At 36.1% G+C, this 12342-nt stretch overlaps 1 protein-coding gene across 1 annotated transcript in view; it reads right to left on the bottom strand.

Annotated features, from left to right (window-relative positions):
- The window catches only part of LOC129005495 (tubulin beta chain-like), a 34834-nt gene that overhangs the window by 1989 nt on the left and 20503 nt on the right, over nucleotides 1–12342 (bottom strand). Inside the window, exons 3-6 of the mRNA XM_054434400.1 lie at nucleotides 6307–6551; nucleotides 2981–3109; nucleotides 1880–2079; nucleotides 276–506 (exon numbers count right to left, since the gene is read on the bottom strand). Of these exons, the coding sequence (XP_054290375.1) occupies nucleotides 276–506; nucleotides 1880–2079; nucleotides 2981–3109; nucleotides 6307–6551 (805 nt within the window). The remainder of the gene's footprint in view (nucleotides 1–275; nucleotides 507–1879; nucleotides 2080–2980; nucleotides 3110–6306; nucleotides 6552–12342) is intronic.

Below are 12342 nucleotides of genomic sequence, written 5' to 3'. Positions count from 1 at the left end.
TAGGATTGCACATAACAAAATAAAACAACATGTTTTGGAGGTAACCATGATTTTTTGTGCAGTGCTGCTAACCGAATGAGCCTTCAAGTGTTCTTATATTGGGCAGTACCATTGGAGAAAACAGATGTAAGTTTAATCAGAGCTCCTGTACAAAAGAAGTTTAAGATCTGACCATAAAAAAATTAAGATACCTAAAAGAAGCCTTTCAAAAGGTTAAACCAATCACTATAATAAATGTTTTCAAGAAAAAAAATTTCAGCAAAAAGATAACAAACCTGAAGATAGCAGCAACTGTTAGATAGCGACCATGACGGGGATCACAAGCTACCATCATGTTCTTGGCATCAAACATCTGTTGAGTCAACTCAGGGACACTGAGAGCTCTGTATTGCTGGCTGCCACGAGCTGTCAAAGGAGCGAACCCAGGCATAAAGAAGTGAAGACGGGGGAAAGGCACCATGTTGACTGCCAGCTTGCGGAGATCTGCATTCAACTGGCCTGGGAACCTTTGAGACAAAAAATATCAATAATTACATTCATCCAGGACTGATTTACCGAATAGGGACGGTAGGCATGTGCCTAGGGCGCGAGGCAATTGGCGTTTTTTTGGGGGCGCCAAAATTTTGGAAAATAGAAAAGATTGGTGGTTGTATTTGCATGTGATCGCGGTAAACTTCTGATAATCCCTCGCGGCCGTGTAGACATCGTAATCGTCTCCCGTGATTGCGGCAAAACGGTAATCCTCTCCCGCTGACATATGAAGATCATCGTCTTCCACGAATGAGGAAAAAGTATGATCTTTTCCCGCGGTCATGTGGACATTCGTCTTGCGCGATCGTGGCATAATTCTGATCATCCCTAGCGGCATTTAAAAATCATTATTTTTTCGTAATCGTCTCCCACAGTCGTGAAGACAACGTAATCGTCTCCCGCGATTGTGGCAAAATGTTAATCATGTCCCGCAGTCGTTTGGAGATCATCATCGTCTTTTAAGATTGCGGTAAAATTCTTCATGTTTCCCGTGGTCGTATGGACATTATCATCTTCTTCCGTGATCGTGGCAATATTCTGATCATCCCTTGCGGCCGTGTGTAGACATATTATCGTTTCCCCTGGTCACGGAAGTGTCACTGTTGTCATGTGCGATCTGATCACCATAGATTGAAAACTCCAGGGTGAAATACAAAATTCACACATAATTCCTGGTTAAAAAATGCACACATGATTCCCGGATTTCCCAGTCAGTGAATACCCTACATATATATTGCAAAGGGGCGCTACTATTATTTGTGCCTAGGGCGCTGACAGGGTCAAAAACGGGCCTGCAGTCATAATTTAAGGATAATTAATAGTTTTGTGTATAAGGAGAAACTTTAAAACGGGGACAATAAAATATGAAAACAACAATTCACTGGAGTAAACGTGGTACTTACTGGCAACAACAGCAAAACCCAATGGTTTATGTTATAAATTTTTGTACGTGCTACCAGCTGAGAATATATTGATTGCTAGCATTAACCCTATTTTAAAATGTTCTCATCCATCAAGAAGAGCCGACACGGAAAATACATGAAAAAACACAGACTCTGTGAGATAGATGCCAATTCTTGAAAATGAAATAATAACTTTACTCCACAAACAATACTTAACATAATCTTAATACACTAATCTTGCAAGTATGGTGTGACAGTATCCAGTATGGGGTAAAAGCAAATGTATTTAACAAATGAGTTAAACTTGTTTTCAATCTAAGTACATTCTCTACATCTTTGACATATTGTGGCTATGTGAAACAAAGTTCTGCTGGGATTGATAATCATAGGTTGTTCATTCTTAACAACTTAGTAAAAGCCCAACAATAACATTTATCTACACTCACCTGAGGCAGGTGGTGACTCCGGACATGGTCAATGACACCAGATGGTTGAGATCGCCGTAGGTGGGGTTGGTCAACTTGAGAGTTCTGAAGCAAATGTCATAGAGAGCCTCGTTGTCTATACAATAGCTCTCGTCTGTGTTCTCTACCAGCTGGTGTACTGAGAGGGTGGCGTTGTAAGGCTCAACTACAGTGTCTGAAACCTGACAACAAACTGTTAGAGTGGTATTCATTGGGAGATCTAAGAACCGCAAAGAAGTGACAAGTATACAAGGGTAGCCCCAAATTGAAGTATGCACAATTTGATTGTCTTTTGTCAAGATAGCATCGGTAGCAGTGGTCCTCCATTGTAATCAAATTTACTTTTTACTCTCTAAACTAGTCTTAGCCACCTTTTCTTCATCCTAGGGGTAAATTAGCGTTCATAGTCAAAGGTAATAGTTGTTACTATTCTTTTTGGTTTGTATATTTTATTTAATAAAAATAAGGCCATAAACGACCTTAACCATACAAAGTTGTAACCACAACTGATCAAACAAAATTATTTTTTTATATGAAAAAGGAGTTTGGCAGCCTCTTTTAGCTTTGCATTTACATTTTAACCTTGCATAGGCATCGGGCTTATGTGTTGAACTTATCTAGAAAAACAAGCCTTTCCAACAGTATAAAGGTGAACTGTACCATAGACAAATAGAATAAATATTGACCGTCAGCTGTGCTGCGGTTAGCATAAGTTCTGGCGTCCACCGCTAGGCAAACGAGGAGCGCAGGAGCCGTATGCGTCCAGCAGGCGCTGCACCGGTGTGCGCCATAACTACAAGGCACTCCTAACGGTCGGCGCCGGAACCTTCCTTTGACAGTCAATATTTATTATATTTGTCTATGACTGTATGGATCAAATGTAGTGGCAGTTACCACAATCCAAAACCAAGAAAAATTGGGATAAAAATACAAATCGTTTGAAATCTGTAATAACTTTAGGATACTACCCTGATAAAAATTGTTTTCTTTTCTTTATGTAACTTCAAATCCCGGAGTCCCTAAATGTTTCTATCACCGGTACTGTATAATTACTTTAGAAATACCAGTAAGTTAAGTAATTACCTTGGGCGAGGGCATGACAGAGTATGTGTTCATGATCCTGTCAGGATACTCTTCCCGTATTTTGGAGATAAGAAGAGTCCCAAGTCCTGATCCAGTTCCGCCTCCCAGAGAGTGGGTTAGCTGGAAACCCTGAAACAAATAGTTTAATTTTAGCATTATTATTTAGATGAAAGTACCAAAGTAGTAACTTCTGTAGAGCTATAGCAGTATAATAAATTATCAATAACATGTTAGAATTGTCATAACGGGTTTTCATACTGTAATGTATTTTCAAATTATTAAAAGTTATTTTGTAATAAAATGAATGGAATATTTTTGTATGAAGATATTAAAACAATTAGTAATATGTGGTAATATTAAAAAAGAATAGAGTAATTGGAACTTTGTTTAAGTTTTATAAAAGTAATTTTTCTTATGAAGTAATAATAGACATTACTTTATTCAAACTAATATAGCTGAGCAAAAAAATAGAGAAAATGGAAGGTAAAAGATTAGAGTAATAACATTAGACTAATAGACTTCAATATGTTTTAAATATGTACTGTACAGTGTACGTATACACACATATTTAAATATTTACATCACAAGACAGAATTAAATTAAGAATTTCATTCTATACAGTATCAGAAAACTCATTACTTTTTGCAATGTAAAAGAGAATTTTTCGCTTTCCCCACAATCCGAGGGGAAAGTGCACAGATAATTCCTGTACAATTACCAATCAAATTACTCCTTGCAGTTAAGTATGCAGCAAAATAACAAGAAATCGCTGACCATAAAATTCCAATTCTAGCCAGTCATGCATGTACAGATCCAGTAGGTCAACTAATAATACCAGAGAGGTTTTAAAATTACGATTTAACAAGACGCTTCGTGACAGTCATTTTAGACTGTAAATCTCTAATGGTATGCAGTGAAAAGAATTTACTGCCGAGTATTAGAATGACTGGCTGCATGTAGCCTAACTGGACGCTGCGGAGACGGCAGAAATGTTCACTGGGAACATGACATGCAGCTTGTCGGGCTATCAAAGTGACATTACTTTCCCAAGGCTCTCATTTGGGCTGAAACCCATTTGAGTGAGTCAGCTATAAAAAGTCGGAGGAGGAACGCTCTCGGATAATCATAGGAGGAGAGCTGGGAAAAGTCAATTTGATGGATTTTACTATCAACTGAACTGCAGTTAAGCATCATAGGATATCAGAATATACTAGAAAATGTACAAACTCTATTAGTTTGAAAAGGTTTTTGTTGATACAAATACTACAAATGCCTCGGTATTCATTTAGCTTATTTATGTTTTAATTTGCTAAAACAGATTTTTTCTCCATACCTACCCAACAAAACACTGGTACAGCATTTGAATGAACAAATTTTGGCAGTCCTTCATATTTGATTGATTATTTTATTCTCTTTTAAATGTAAATTCTAAATAAATAAGTTTTAATAAAACAACACAAGTAAAATTAACTTGTGGATGCTGTATTAAGTAAAGAGTTCATATTCATACCTTCTAACAAAGAGTTACCGGTACACATATTTTATATTCAGAACATTTAATTTTTAAGGAGATGGGATACTATACTATCAAAGTTAACTTTTTGAGGAGTTATTGGTCACCAGTCATACATTATGTAAAATATTTTAAGTTATGAAATGAACTTAGAGTTCAGTAATAGACTCGCAGAGATAGTCAGATATGGCACAAATCAGATATGATATCTATTTATTTGCTAACCTGATTTTCCTTGTATGACTCAATCAGTTAAGTAGATTAAAGCTAAACTAGTTGCTCTGCCCGTGCTTCGCTACGGGATGAGAATGAAGAAAAGAATAATTCGGTTTTACTATAAGAAACAGTTACAACACACTTACCAGCACAGACAATATAATACTTTAATGGTTGTCTGTGCTTACCAGGAGGCAAAGGCTCAATCGTGCTTATTGATTATTTAAATGAAGATCACTTATTGTATTACTATAATTGTATATAGTATATTGCATTTGAAATATATGAAAAAGTATAATTCATTGACCACATGACACCAAGAAAAAATTGTTCTTGTAAACAAATTAAATTAAATAGCAGAACAGCATTTCTGACAACAGCTGGAGTTTCATAACAATGTTTGTTTCCCATGTTAATCTTATGGAGAAATACGAAACTTTAAAGGGACCCGGGGCCTCACTCTCTAATTATTTCCCTAAAAAGAAAGTTTCCTGCACAACTTCACGTTACGCTCTTTCCAATGACACCAAAAACATGTCAATTGGTTCAGTAGTTTCGGAGGAGTAATTGTCACAAAAAACCTGCTTGCGTATTAAATAAGTATAGATATATTTTGCATCTAATAGTGTTTTCAACTAAAGTTTACAACCAACCAAAGAAAAGCAACTTTTAACAAATATCTGATTTTTTCGACAGTTTTCAGTGTATTTAGACAAAATGTTGATTTCCAAAAAAAGTTTTAAATGAAATTTTACAGCTTTTGTTTAAGCTGCAATCGATAAAACACACTCCGTTAAAAAAGTTTACCCTAAAATAATAGAAACAAAATTTTGTCGACAGTAGCGATCAGTGTCGATGTACATGAACTAGATACGAAAAACAAGCTTCAAAATTTATAATGAGATGAGAAGTCTAGCTGCAATGTTTTAAACTTACAAAATTTGTTACATCAGATGTTACATTTTGTGTGAATCTGGTGTAGAAAACTAATATGAACTGAATATTTGTATTGCATTCATTGTTAAGTGATTTTATTCTGGCTGCTAACCTAGTCTACAGATAACAGATTTTAGTTTTCCTTCCAAATGTCAATAAAGACACTTTTTTATGAGCCTGCCCTAGGCATTAGCCAATGATGCAACTGCACAGGGTCCTGTACTTCAGGGGGGGGAGGTGGGCACACTAAGTCTTATTGGTAAAATATTTTGATTTTTAATAATCCCCAATAATCTCCCTTTGTCCAATTTTTCATTTTCATGTCAAGTACACCTAAAAAACCACAATCACTGAACATAATCAAGATGTTGTTCTACTCATAGGAGTCTGTGATTGTAAAAATTATCTTGATTGTCGCCGCTATAGTGAGAGATTATGACGGATGTTTGGTGCTATCGCAAAAGTTTATCATCCTATGAGCATGAGCAGCAGTATGGCAATTGGGGGGAAATCTTTTCAGAAATAAGGGCTCTGGATGTTTGCACAGGGCCCTGCACTACCTAAGGCCGACTCTGACTAAGTTATATTGTGTCCATATAGATGCTGATGTACATTCAGACTTTATAACCTCAACTTCCTCGACTTCTCAGTACTCACTCACCTGCAGACAATCACAGTTCTCCGCCTCCTTCCGCACCACATCCAGCACAGCGTCCACCAGCTCTGCCCCCTCCGTGTAGTGACCCTTGGCCCAGTTGTTGCCTGCGCCGCTCTGGCCGAACACAAAGTTATCTGGACGGAACAACTCTCCGTATTCACCTGACCTTACGGAGTCCATAGTCCCAGGCTCCAGGTCCAGTAGGATGGCACGAGGAACGTACTTTCCACAGCTTCCGTGTCGGCTCGCTGCAGACAAAATATTTTTGGTAAAAAAAATTTATCGAGCACTCCTTAGTAAAGCTACAGAATAAAATTGAAGCCTTTGTAATCCTAAAAACTGAAAAAAATGGGTTTACAAAAAACTTACTTGATCATAAACTGGGGCTAGAGTCTGAACACAGTTTAGTTTATGATCAAGGTCAGAGTGTATCACAGTTTATCCTGTGGGAAAGCATATTCTACAATTCAACATGGTACTCTTGTGTGCATTCTGTATGTTTAGACCTCAAACAAAGCCACCTTTATCACCCCTGGTTTGGGAATACAAAACAAAACGGTAGGATTAGGTATCAAGAATATAGCTGATCTTCATGTGTGATAATCTGACGTTATCAAAAAGTTCTGTTGACTTGTCAAACGATTCAACATTTTATCTCCTTAAGCAAAAACCTATAGAATTACAGAAATAAATAATAGTTGCACAAAATGATGTGCAAGATATTAAAAGGGAATATAATAAGAAATGGAGTAGGTACCTATATAATATAAGGGAACTGTAAAATAAAATACTAAATAAGGTTTTGCGAAAGTAACAAAATGAAATTGATGAACCATCTAGTTTATATACATTCAAGAACAAAGCAGTGATAAAGTAATGTAATGGGAATATGAACTATTTATTGGAACCACAAAAACTTCAACAATGATGTGGATTTGCATTTTCCACCATCCTACAGTAAATTATAATTTTTTTATATCAGTCATCTCTTTGTCTTTTCCATTTCTCTGGCCACATATAGGCAATCGATTTCCACAAATGCATTGTAGCTCTTAGCTACAAAATGTCTGTGTTCATTTACATCTCTCCATTGTTAAAAACGCAAAGTCAAAAGAAACGCTCAGAACAAAGTATGATGGCTTAAATTAAATCAGTCATTCTAGTTCCACTAGTGTGTCATCACTTGACTTTGTAATCTTACAAGGAATTCGCAGCCAAACACGGTGTCACTTGAAGCGTCAGAAGCATGACTCGCGACCGGAAGCTTTGTCAATTGCTTCTTTCAAGTAGTTTTGGCCATTTCCGGTGACGTCAGTAGGTCGTGCCGGGCGTGGATGATTTCAGTGTCAGTCTGAAAGGCGAGATGACCTGCAAGTCGTCTTTGTCCTCCACCAATCTCGATACAAGAATGAACTTAAGGATCCTGGGGATACCAAGGATTCTATCCGAGGATACCAAGGATCATATCCGACACGCTCCGAGGCGTTTCACCTGCTTGACGAAGCGTTCTAGAGAAACCAGGTCTCGGTCGTGAGCATTGAATCAGTGTCATTGCTGAACGCAGTATGGGACCTGTTGACGTGACTGCTCATGAAGAAATGTCGGTAGATGAAAGATGACTAGGTTGCAGCAAGCAATTTGTAGGTTTGCAAGACCACCACACTTTCTTCAAAGTCAAGGTGTACACTGTGACCAAGGTTGCATTTTTACGTATAAAATAGTAGTGCTGTTCTTGTTTGTAAATTAACTCGTTTCTACTTATCAAGTCAAGATAAGAGTGCCTGATTATTATCAGTTAACTAGCCGTTGCATGCTTATCATTGAGCGCGTCGCTTTGTTTGCCGTTTAAGGTTTTAAAGCAGGCTGCATACTATAACTACAGTAGATAGTTATTATTAGTTGGTTTCTATTCCCTTGTCTGAGATAGTATCCATTACGGACACTCATTTAAATGTCACAGTCGTTAGTCTGTTCAACTATATTGATTATTATCACAAACTAACTACGGCACTGTACACAATTTACAGAGGAGTCCGAGCTTAAAGAAATCTAAAAAAACATACAGGGGATGCGTTCAAAATATCTTTAATGGTTTCGACTTTTTACTTAATAAAACTGCAAGTAACATGAGTATTTCTCGTATTCCTGCAGTCGTCCACGACGCGATATTTGTCACCGGTTACCTTCGCTTGACCTCGAACCTGACTCAGGTGTTCGGGGTTGAGTTACGCCATTTCAACATCAACTTGGACAATGGAGAGCGGAGAGGAAACACGATAATTAGGTCGTTCCACGTTTATTGTTTCTGATAATAATCGGTCAGATTTATTGTGTTCGCGCGAAATGCGTTCAAGCTTTCATCGCTGATACGAGAATCGTGTGAACTTCAACCTTTGTTTCCACCGCAGTTGTGGTTTTGGATTCGGTGAAGATAAAATAAAATAAACGATCTCGTAGAGGTTTTTCTTTCAGAGGAAATCCTAGCTTTCTACAGTGCGTTGTTTCGGATTTTTATCCGATTTTAATTAAATCGAATGCTTGTTTTCTCGTACTCCTTTTCCTACTCTATGAAACAAACTACATGTATACTAGCGACTTCCACTTGGTGTAACCAAGACGGGAAATTGAAATTAGTACCCATATAAAATATTTGAAGACCGTGTATGAAATCCATGCTGCGTTACAAACATGGTAATATTTATGAACACAAAGATATCTTGAATAATTGATTACTTTCCTACCAGATTGTCATTCGGTTGAGCGGAGTCAATTTTAAGGTATGTTTCTGTTCGCAGTAATCGCAGTATCTGGGTTGTGTAAAGTTCGTGTAAAGACTATTAAACCAGGAAATATTAGACCTTAAATAATATGGGTTTTAAACCATGCTTCTCAATCATTATTAGAAGCGTAACTTATGTTAAATTAACCCAAAATTTGCACAAAACGTTTGCCCGACGTCAGTAGGTACACTTGAACATACTGAAACATGCATCAAAACACACATACAATAAGGTTTATTTTATTAGGTTTATAATTTATAATAGGTTCAGAAGTCACTAGTATCTGAACCCTACTATAATTATTGTTTTCACCATCAATGAGGCGTAGACATAAAATCGTTTATCACACCAAGACAACGTACATCTCTTTGTAATCGTTGTTTGAAAAGCAACATTGCTTAGTAACGAAAATCATTTCGAGATTTGTTCACTCAAGAGTTTTACTGGCTTTTAACTCATGGAATGGCTCTGGATTTAACTCCCGGGTGCAGCTGCGGGTGGAATTATTAACCTTAGCCCCAGACAGACAGACGTTATGATGACGTCATCTCATTAGTGGCCCACATGTGTTCTCCGGATGTTCCAGAGTTTAGGACAATGAACGAGACATGAACTTCCATCAAACGTGGTAAGTTCTTTGAATGTAATTAGACACGGTGTTGTATGGCTATTAGGAGATCACAACCATGTAATTTAGACTCAGACAACCGCTATGTCGGTAATTTAAATGCTAATCGATATATGAAACTCTCGGTCATGTTTATTCAATTATTCTATGAAACGTTATAATTAACGATTGTCCACACCTCGATTGTTTAACGTAAGCATACCGAATGGGTTTAGTATTGTTAACTTGACGATTAGTTGTGTGGTCATCTATAGGCTGATACTATCAAACGTGGGTTTTAGTTGATCGGCCCCTATAGTCTAAGTACGGTATAATTATTTTGTAGTGTCCTGATAGTTTTGAACGATAGATAATCATGATAAGCGATAATCCAGAGCGATACAAGTTCCATATATTCTTTTTAGGAGGAATGTTTTCGATAGCGAGTTCAAGAAAATTCGATTTTACTATTTTTTCTCATTCCCTAGAAAAAATTAACTATTTGGGGGCGTGGATTCTCCAATATGCCGCCCACTTACAGGCGAGAGGGTAGGTCCGGGGAAAAGATTTAATGTTGGCAAAGAAAAACAAAGAAAGTAAATTCTGTTGTCACTAGGTAATTCAACTAAACTGTTTATATTTTGAAATTTGTAAAAATAATTTAAAACCATGGAAACAATGCATTACATCTTCATTTATGGCGATGCAGTATCAACATATTCAACTCAGGATGGAATAGTGAGTAAAATTCTTAATATCTAGCGTAGGTTCCTTCATGAGTATGATATCCTAAAAACCTCATGGTGTAGTAAAGTATGAAGTATTGTACTATTATTGCTACCAATCGTAATTTCATTACATGGAAATTGTTGAAATATACGGGAAGTGTAACTGTCAACTATTTAGGAATCGTATTTAATTTCAGTGTCATGATAATCAAGACGTTTGTTGACAAAATGTTTTTTTGGTATCTATTAAGTTAGGGGAAATGCCAGAATCAGTGGTGTAGTCTGTGAGACGTGCACGTGACTAATGGAGTTTATTAACCAGTCATGTATTTTTCTACCCTCGTAATAAATAGGAGAGTTCATGGTTCCTTATTTGCACGAGTCGAACCGAGGCGCGTCTCGATCCTACCCTTGCGAATTCTTCGGACATGGGGTTGACAGTTGCTTTTCTGTCCGTTTCCCTTCCACCATCATGTGAAATGGTATTTAAGTTGGCATATTATTATCCTCTCACTTACCAAAGAGGATTTCAGAGAATTCTTATAAGGAGTTAACCTCCAGTTGGACAAAGAATAACAAAAATAATAACAAATATGTATTGATGAGAGTTCATGTTCAATAATGAGATCTAAGAACTTGATTTTCATACTTTCAGTAGTTTTATATGTATACGGATCATAGCTGTTTTACAAACTGTTTGTAAGTTAATTTGGAAATCTTTTAAAATGATTGTCGATGCAAATTACCCAATAATATTATTAGAAATCATCTCAGTTTAGACCACAAAGATAAAACTGTCATTTGTGCACATTTAAATATACTATGTTGAGCAAGATTTGAGTTGTTTGAACAAAAACTCTACAGAGTGTGCTCATATCAACTAGAAAATTGTTTAACATCTGGTAGCTTTGACTGCTGGTAGACATAAATGAAAAGTAGCATTACCAAAACAAATATTGAGACTCTGACTATAAAAATGTTCAAATAAAATTTTAAAGAAAATCTTTAACGTAAAAAAACTTTAATGAGATTTACTTACTGTATACTGTAATCCTTAGCAGTCGGGGAAAATATTGAGATATGTTACAGTACTGAATCTGGTGTATTTAGTTTTAAATGTTTACTCATTTTTTACCAAATTTTAAATAGGCCTAATAGTAATTGAACTGAACATTTTATATGGAATTTATTGCTTTTGTAATTTAATACTATAACCACAGAGAAAAAAAATGCTGTGACATTTCCTTTATAATAGAGAAACAAAGCTATAAGTGGCTTTTTTATTAAGAATACAGTAAAACTAGCTAATTTGACTAAACTATATTTTTTCAAACGAAACTGATTCCATAGTATGCCTATATTGAAATTAAGAACAAGCTTACATATTGCTTTAATTAAAAAAAAATTACAATATAATTTTGTTTTTCTGTTTCATCACTTCACATCAATAAATGGAGTGCACGAGTCTCTGTCCATAACAAAAGGAAAATGTTAGTGCTGAAATTGTATAGAAGAAAATTAAGAGAAGCAAGAGCAGGGAGGTGTTAGAAATACTGGAACAGTACAACAAATGGAGAGAATTGTGAGCAAAGGCTAGAAACTCAAAGAATGTGTCAAGGCAAATCAAATAACTAAATCTCTAAAAGTTTACGAAGAACCATGATACCGTGATTTTGCAATAAACTTTCAAATGTTTTATTGTTCAGTTACTTACAGTATCCTTTAGGTGTTAAGATTCATGATGATTGTTGTTACATAAGTTTTTATCTTAGTTTTATTTTTTTACTTTCTTCCCCTATACATATTTAAATATGGAGAAAGTATCGTTTTCGTTAAAATTTTCGAGTTTGATTTTTGAATGGATATATCAATTTTGAGTCCCCCTGAACCAAAGAAAAGTGGGTTTCGAACTTGAAAACCACTG

This window comes from Macrosteles quadrilineatus, unplaced genomic scaffold (genome assembly GCF_028750875.1).
Source record: "Macrosteles quadrilineatus isolate MER2022 unplaced genomic scaffold, UCM_ALF_1.0 Scaffold_22__1_contigs__length_1958994, whole genome shotgun sequence".
Taxonomy (NCBI): Eukaryota; Metazoa; Arthropoda; class Insecta; order Hemiptera; family Cicadellidae; genus Macrosteles; species Macrosteles quadrilineatus.
The sequence above is the reverse complement of the archived record's forward strand: the minus strand, read 5'-3'. Positions and strand labels throughout refer to the sequence as shown.